Below are 9,231 nucleotides of genomic sequence, written 5' to 3'. Positions count from 1 at the left end.
TGAGAGCAAGCCCCGGCGCCAACATCCTCAGAGTAGGAGGCAGAGGGGGGGTCGCAGGGACAGCGCCGGCTGGAGGGAAAAACCCAAACTCCATGGAGGAAACACAAAACCACCCAGAGACACATACTCAAGAGTGAAACATCAAGGTAGGCCTGAAACAATAAAATACATCATTGTCTAATTCACGGGGAGGGGCTAGGAAGGAGGGCAACAGGGTGGCCTTTAGAAAAAAAAAGGTGGTTCGTGTATTAGTTGTATTTGTTTTAAATGAAAACAAGTGAAATGAAATTAATTGTAATGAATGTAATGAATGTGGATGTTTATTTAAATTGTTGGTTTACCATGGACATGGTTTGCTTGTGCTTTTGCGATGCTTGCATATAGGCCTTAAGTGGGCCCCTAATTACTGGATCTGAAGTACCTTTTTATATAGACCTTGGAAGGTCCCCTAATACTGTATCTGAAGAAGGCTATTTTAATAGGCCTAGTGGTTCCATAATATATATCTCTGAAGTCTCCTTTTATATAGACATTAGTGGTCCCCTCCTAATACTGTATCTTAAGGCATCTTTTATATATAGACTTAGTGGTCCTTAATACTGTATCTGAAGTCTCTTTTATATAGACCTTATTGGTCCCTAACACGTATCTGAAGTCTCTTTTATATAGACCTTAGTGGTCCCTTAATTACTTGATCTGATCTCTTTTATAGAGGCCTTAGGAGCCCTAATGGATGTATCTGAAGTATCTTTCCTATAGACCTTAGGGGTCCCCGAATATGTTATCTGAAGAGTCTCTTGTTTATATAGAACCTTTATGGTCCCTACACTGCGTATCTGGAAATAAGTATCTATATAGACCTTCTTAGGGGTCCATAATACTGTATCTGAAAAGTCTCTTTTCATGACCTTAGTGGTCCCTAATGTATGTATTGAAGTCTCCTTTATATTAGACCGTAGTGGTCCTAATCCTGATTGTATTTGATGTCTCCTTTTATATAGGCCTTAGGGTCCCGTAATACTATCTGAAGTCCTATTATATAGGGACTTAGTGGTACCTCTAACACTGTATCTGAAGTCCCTTTTATATAGACATTAGTTGGTCCTAATACTGTATTGAAGTCTCTTTCACAAATTCAGCATTGGTGCCAGAAATACAGACCTATAGAGCCACAGTCCCACAATGAGCTTTACTTGGGAAATGTCTGGGTCTGGCTTTTTGAGGAGGAAGAGGGCCCCTTATGACTTCCTGAGGAGCAAGTTCCAGATCGGACAATCTGAGCTTAATTTTATCAAAGGCAGAGCAGGATGACCCCAGGGCTAGGGGTACACCTATCACCATTCTAGCCACTGGGGGACCCATAGGCAGCCTGGGGGAAACGCAATTAATGTTAAACCCCTCAGAAAAGTGAACTTGTTCAGCCATGGGACCTTAACAGAAGTAAATTTTGTAGAGTGTAATATTATATCAAGTTCATATATTTGTAACAGATTTTCTATGCGGTTCTTGTGAGTATTGGTTCAAGTCACGGGCCACCCCACTTAAAAACAAATATACCTCGGATTAAAAGGTCTGGTTACCTGCGCTTGAAGGCGCGTACCACCGCTGTCGCCAGCCACCGATCGTCAGAACACCGCTGAAGTCAACGCCAGCTTCTTTGGCCCCACCCCTGTCCCCGCAGCGGGGGTCGAGTAGACAGACAACGGAGGAGAAAAACAGTGAAGATCAGAAGCAGAATCAGCTTTATTCGCAGGTATGAGGCACATACGAGGAATTTGTCTTTGGAGCCTCGTACTCACCATGTGCTTACACATACATAATCAACAAACAGGAAATATACACACTAAGTATAAAAATATATATGTACTATAAATAGAAACAATATGAGGCATGAGTGCATGAAGAGATCAATACAATTATTTAATGTGTAGTGCAAGGTACTGGGATAAATATACGGATCAGCTACATTTACAAAGAGGACCCTTCTCTTGGCTTGTCTTTGATTCGGACCTTTTAAGGGATAAAAGTCTGGCAACTTTCTATATACTGGAATTGTTGTCAGGTGCTATGAATCCTTTTATGTAATGGCAACTTGGAGACAATATCGAAGACAATGATGTTCAAAAATGTAACATGCAAGCCGTGAGAAGCCATCAGCACGTTCATCAAAACAAACTTAATCGGGTTTTTTAATATAAAGTAAAGCTTGAAACATCTTTGTCAAATACATGTGGAGATCACGTGAGTCTGGGCCGTTTTATTTTGGAAATGAGATATTTTGTACGTGTCCGGCTGCACTTTGTCTTCCTGTAAGGGATCACCTGCCTGGCTAGAACAATGCTCAACACATGATGCAAGAAATAGAGGCAACCGAGACTATAGCTGGGCTTCGGCTGTGGCCGTGTAACATGATTATTTGTGGAGGAACATAAAGTTTTACAGACTGTCGATTGAATCAAATCTCGATCGGTCGACAAAATGTTGCTTCCACTTAGAACTTTCTTAGGGAAAAAGGTCATCGGAGGGGCACCAAAGTAGGTTGGCACCATGTAAAGGTTCAATGGGCACAATGGAGGTGTGGTGCTGAGACATGTAATCCGGTTTCCGTGGCTTTACATGTGTACAACAAACCACCCGGTCTGTCAGGAATGCACATACTTGTCTACCCAAATTAGAGCCGACCCGATATATCAGCCACACCCACCCCCCCTCCAAAGTGTGGGCGCCAGCCTGTATTGGAGCCGGGTCACATGTTCAGCCCTGGCAGCAGCAGGGATGAGTGAACAGGAAACCAGGAAAAACGATCCAACCTTTCACCCAAGGCTGCAACCAAACCCGGAGTCCCGTTCGCTTGCAGCGAGCGCAAAGCCCAGTTCAAAACGGTACCTGAGCCTTTACTTTACAATTCATCGCGTTCATTTACATTTAACTTGGGAGAGCGGCAGTGGCAGGGACACACAGCTCATTGAGGCCATGGTTTGATGTAATGTCCTTCAATAATGCTTTTGAAATTTCTCCATAGGCATTAGGTGAAGGGGAAAAAACCAAAATACAGCCAAAATGGTACAGTTGTAGAAGATGTGTAGTTGGGGAATCCAGACCGGTAGGCTGTTCAAAAGGTATTGTATCACTTTCAAAATCAGATGAAGTGATGCCTTTCTTAACACAGATGAGCTGAACCAGAACTGAACCCCCAGCCAAGGCTAACTAAAACTAGTAGCGGCCGGCTAATTTTCAGTAACCAGTAAAAGCAGGAGGATGGACCTAGCAAGCTAGCTAGATAACTTGTACCATTAATCCATTAAACAAGCTACCCAACAAAGCTAGGTCGAATGTGAGTCTTAAAAAACGCTTAGATACAATTAAAATTTTCAATCTATCAGTATTATATTAAAATCATTGGAATTGGAGCGCGCGGATAAGCTTAGTTGGTTAGAGGGGTGCTCCTCAGTTTACTCTTAAAGCAGGGGGACATGAAGGGTAAGAAAAAATGCTGTAAGACGTGTGGTGGACCACCGCTTATAACTAACAGGAGTTCCCTTGTGTAATTCTCAGGTATTTTTATGTTTACAGGATGAAAAAGGGATATAGTTTCCTTTTTTTTCAGAAGATTTTATCTGGCAACTCCGACCCTACGAAGCAAACCAATCTTAATTGATGATCCAAAAAGCTGGCGATGATTCACTAGTTGACAAAACACTGGGGAATCAATTCATCTTACAGCTCCTCAAACTGCTCCCTATGGATGTGAGAGAGGTCACTCAATTTCAAAACTGGCCATGCAATGTAAAAGAGAACGACGTGAGTTTAACAGCACGCGTGGGTTGACACAGCGGCGCAATCCAACACCCTCCCTCCCTTCTGCACCCCGCCGCTCTTCATCGCTCCCGCCAGCAGTCAGGTTGACACACACAGTAGTGCTCTCTCATTACACACACAAACACACACACGCTACGCAAGCTACGCACCGCAAGCACGCACGCACGCACGCACGACACACACACGGCTGCGAGAGGAGGATTCATGGTTATCCTGCTTTCCAATAAAGTGGGAGTGTTTTGTAGACGTCTAGTTCGTGAAACAAAAGATAAAGGCAACTCACCAGCATCTTCTGCCATTCCTCGTTTAGTCTCCTGGCCCGTTTTATTGTGCTTTTAGGGCGCACTATATATATATTATATATAATATATATAGTGCAATTACAAATTAGGGTCATTGCGATATCAACATTTACCCCTGGAAGGCTTAGGAGTAGGCAATGTTAGGGTTAGGGGCTTAAAGTGAACGTGCAGCGCGCCTGGAGGAGGACGTGAGCGATACACGGCACGATAAACCGTTTAAAGGTTGAAGGGTTTGTACTGCATAGAGGAAGTTGGGCGCACCTTCTATTTCATTGTGTCGGGTTCAAACTCTGGTGGATTTCTGAGGACTATGGATGGCCTCAGATCTCAGCAGGATTAATCCAGACAGCTAGCAGGGACTATCTGTCCAATCTGAGGACTATGGTTACCGGGTCTCAGGTCTCTGCAGCGGTTAAATCCAGAAAGCAGCTAACATCTGTCCACATCTGAGGACCTGGTGACCTGGTCCTTCAGATTCTGCAGGGGTAAATACAGAAAAGCTAGCTAGACTATCTGTCCAATCTGAGGACTATGGTTACCTGGTCCTCAGGTCGCTGCAGGGTAATACCAGAATTGGGATAGCTAGAATATCTTGTCCCAATCTGAGGGACTATACTGGTACCTGGTCGAGGTCTATGCAGGTAAATCCAGACAGCTAGCTAGAATATCTGTCCAATCTGAGGACTATGGTTACTGGTACCAGGTCTCTGCAGGGGTAAATCCAGACTGCTAGCCAGACTATCTCGTCCATCTCGAGTTTTTAAGAACTAAAACTCCTTTGAATGTCCACAATCTCCTTCCCGAGGCACCGAGGCACCCCTGTTGGATCCGGGCGCGCTCAGCACGACCCCAAGACGATTACATTACATGTCACGTAGCTGATGCTTTGATCCAAGTGACTTACAATTGCTACTATATCAGTAGCCAACCACTAAACATAGCAATATGGGTGAAGTGTCTTGCTAAGGGGACACATTCAGTGGTAGGGACAAAGCTTCTTCACATGTGATAACTGCTCAGATGAAAGGAAAGTAAGATACTGTGTTTTACATTGACGGTCCTACTGGGGGAGTCTATCATTAATTTATATTGCGCTTTACTCCTGTTCTGCCGAAGACCAATCAACAGCTGGTTTATTTTTATATGTATCATTCAGTGTGCCGTTGCGCTTAAGCAGCACTCGGGCACAATGGACATTATGGCCCATATTATATTATTTATTCCGCCTGGTTTTGACGCACTACTAGTCCCAAAGACGTTGCCAACCACGAACAACAACATACCACCGGACAATGTGGGATTGATAGGGCATGCGGGGTTGCTATGTAATTTCAACCAGATTTGCCGCGTGGTTTTACCGAAAACGGCCAAAATATACGGACTAAAGTCCCATAGACATGAAAAGGGAAAGTTAGGGAAATGGTCAACATCGTCAAAAACTCCCTTCTTAGGGACCGGCCGTGTGCTGCAATAGCCAGACTTTAAACGGAGGAACTGATTAAAAGTTTAAAAACGAAGACAGCTTTGGTGTTTATGGGCTTTTTGGAATGGAGTTCAGAATCAAGCACGGTTCTCCCCAAAATCCCCGTTTGACGTTTTGTCCCGTTTTTCAGACGGATCGATTTCCAAGGTGTGTGTACTGTGCAGGAATGTTCAGAGCTTAGAGTGGGAGGACAGAGTGAGGGGCTCTGTGAAGAATATCTTGGAAGTTTCGCAAACAAAATGATCTCTAGCCTCAGTTTTACTCTTCAGACTCGTATGGTCAAACCTGTAGGGAATCTTGTTCCGGTCGCAGACATGTAACATGGAGACTAAGGACTAAATTATGGCTGTGATCTTACCAAACTGTCGATGGACACTATGAAAAAAACATGCAGCTGGAGACGATTCAATTAATTTTTTTCTCAAACAAATTGCTCTCTCTCCTCCAGTTTTAACTCTTTAGACATCATAGTTGGTCAAAATGTAGGGAATCTTGTGCCGGTCACAGACATTCAACTATGGAGTCTATCGGACTAAAACATTTCGCGCTAGGTTCACCAACTGCAGACAGAAAACATTGAAAGACAGAATCTGGCCCCTTCTCTGACGAAATCACCATAGCAACATGTTCTGTTACTGAGAGGACAGAGGGAAGGGCTGCAGGACGATTTTTTTTCCTGAACAAATGTCTCTCTCTCCTCCAGTTTTCAGTCTTCAGACGTCATTTTTGGTGAAAATGTAGGAAATCTTGTGCCGGTCGCAGATATCTAACTATGGAGTCTATCAGACTTAACGTGTTCAAGCTAGGGAACCAACTGCCAATAAACACAATGAAAATGGATATCTAGCTCTTTCTCTGAGGAAATAATCATAGCAACAAGTTCTGACACAAACACACACACACACACACACACACACACACACACACACACACACACACACACACACACACACCTATCATGACACTGTTCCCTGGCGGCCATGTTGACCAACTGACTCCTAACTGACGTTTCCATTGTGTGTGTGTGTGTGTGTGGATGGGCCCCAATAGCAGGCACACTGATAAAATTTCTGCGGAATTTTCTAGTATTATATATAATATTATGTTATTTGCATGTGCCATATCCACTGCACCATCACTACCCACACGATTGTGATTGGTTTAAAGAAATTCCAACAAACCAGAGCATGTTTTTCTCCCACTCTATGCATGCTGTGTGGACTAGCCAGACCTTCCTCCACAGCGCTGTGGAGGAAGGTCTGGCAAAGTGAGACTAGGAAAGATTTGACTGGTCCGCACCGAGCCCAGACCTCAACCACATCCCACACCTTTGGGATGAACTGGAAGTTGGGATTGTGTGAATAGTTTGGAGAAGAAGAGAGAATAAAGGAACAAAATCTTTCTTTTTTACCTTTGACCTCCTCGCCCAACGTTGTGTTGTGGTTCTGCTTCTCCCCCAGCCCCGCCGGACCCCGTTGTTCCTCCCGCCGCTGCTCCTGACAGTCCAGGCTAAGCTCAAGCTCAGCTAGCCGGCTGTGGAGCTCCAGATCCAGGCCTAACCCACCGGGTCCCGTCTGGCCTGCGAACGTGTCCCCCGACAGGAAACTAGAGTCTGTGACCAGCGGCGAACACGGCGGAGACAGCGAGGACAGAGATGAGCGCGGAGACAGGGAGCTCATGGAGCGAGGGGTCTCCGGCGGTCTGAGCATCGGAACCCTGGAGGACCCCGACTCCACTCCGACGCCACCGCTTTCCCCTGCGCCTCCACCGGTGGAACCCCCGACCCCGCCTGCTTTGCCCGTGGGCCTCACGGCGTCCCTCCCTTCGGCGGCCGTCACCACTTCGTGTTCGTGTATGGTGGTGATGGAGCTGGAGGGGCGGTAGCCTCCCTGGCCGCCCTCCAGGAGGCTGTCCAGCTTGTTCTGGAAGTCCGGGTCCGCCAGCTCGGGCTGCTCCAGGTAGATGTCGCTGAAGCTGAGGGAGGAGGTGGAGCCCAGGCTGGAGGTGGTGGCCAGCGAGCCGCGGCTGGACGTCAGAGAGCCTCGACTGCTGCCCGACGAACAGGACAGAGTGCTGGCCGACAGGCTGGAAAAGACAAAGAGAAAGAGGGAGAGAGAGGGGGGGGGAGAAAGGGAGAGAGAGAGAAAGAGGGAGAGAAAGGGAGAGAGAGTTATGACAATACATCAGCAGTTTAAGAAGAAAAGTCTGGAGTGCTCGGAAGTTAAAAACAGATCATGAATCTTTCCAAAGGGAAGACAAAAAAGAGAAAAAACTAGGGATTGACCGATACTGGTGTTTCAAGGCAATACCGATTGTAATGGCTAATTTGGATGTATATATATGTGCGTGTGTGTGTGTGCGGTAGGTCTGCGTGAATGGTTTGTTTGTTACGTCACCTGCGCACCTGTGTGTGGGTGCTAATTAGAGATTAGAAAGGGAATCACAGGTGGGGGGAGGGGGGGGGGGGGGGGGGGGGGGGGGGGGGGGGGTGGAATCTGGATCCGGGAAGCCATACAGTTTTTCAACCTCAGCTGTGTGAGAGTGAGGTTTTCAGATCCCTAACTCTAAGCCCCACGAGGGAGAATGAATGCGTGTGCCTGATTGACACGCAGCTAGACACCCCCTCCCCTGGCCCTGATTGGTGCATCTGAACAGGAAGGATTTTGGCAAATCACACTTCAGCCTGTAGGTGGAGCCAGAGGAGCCGGATCTCTCTTTTAATTGCTGCTTCGTGTATTTCTACTCAAATACGGGGGCAATTTCAGCAAATATGAGTCTTACCTACTGAATCTTGAAGTCGAAATTAAGATATTGGAAAGTCACAAACTCAAACACAAAACTTTGTTTAAATGTTTTAAGCAATTATTTAATAAATAAGATACTTTCAGCACAGGACCCAGTAACAGAGTCAGACAGTGGGTTACACACTGCTTCAAATCTTTAGTATAGATGATTTTTGGTAAAAGGTAGCAGGATGTTTCTTTATATAAGGCCTAATTGTAATTTTAGTTTAGATGCTGCAGGTGTGGCTGATACTGGTGCAGGGCCATCACAGGAAAGAAGGAAATTAAACGAAGAACAACTAAAAGCTGAAAGGGAAAGGGACAACGGGCAAAAACGTGAGTCAACTTCAGTCGGGCTTTCAACAGATAGAGACAATTACAGGATTGTAAATTATTCCAATAAATAAACGTCCCTGAACTGGCTTTCAGGTATGTAACATGTCAATTTCTAATGGTAAAATCATGATTTTCTGTCCGAGCAAAACATTTATCTATAAAGACTATATGACCTCCCGGTGACGCTCACTCAGTAATCTACAGTGGGTAATAAAGCAGCGTAAAGAAAAGACCTTTACGACGCAGGAACACTACCTCTTTTGTCCAAATGGGCCTCTAGAATCAACACAAACTGAAAGTTATATATAGTTACTTTAAGGGGGGCGGCTGTGGCTCAGTGGTAGAGCGGTCGCCTGACAATTGGAAACCCTTAAAACCAAATTGAGAATCTAAAAAATGTCTTGAATATTGGATTTGAGGGACTGCTTTCAGGAGGAACACGGAGTCGAGTTCCTGTGCAATCGGTGTGTGAGTGTTCATCTGATGAGCAGGTGGCACCTTGTGTATG

At 45.4% G+C, this 9,231-nt stretch overlaps 1 protein-coding gene across 1 annotated transcript in view; it reads right to left on the bottom strand.

Annotated features, from left to right (window-relative positions):
• Positions 1 to 9,231, bottom strand: part of wwc1 (WW and C2 domain containing 1) — a 101,046-nt gene that overhangs the window by 31,020 nt on the left and 60,795 nt on the right. Inside the window, 1 exon segment of the mRNA XM_032534306.1 lies at positions 7,016 to 7,689. Coding sequence (XP_032390197.1) covers positions 7,016 to 7,689 — 674 coding nt within the window.

The sequence above is a fragment of the Etheostoma spectabile genome, chromosome 13 (genome assembly GCF_008692095.1).
Source record: "Etheostoma spectabile isolate EspeVRDwgs_2016 chromosome 13, UIUC_Espe_1.0, whole genome shotgun sequence".
Lineage (NCBI taxonomy): Eukaryota > Metazoa > Chordata > Actinopteri > Perciformes > Percidae > Etheostoma > Etheostoma spectabile.
The sequence above is the reverse complement of the archived record's forward strand: the minus strand, read 5'-3'. Positions and strand labels throughout refer to the sequence as shown.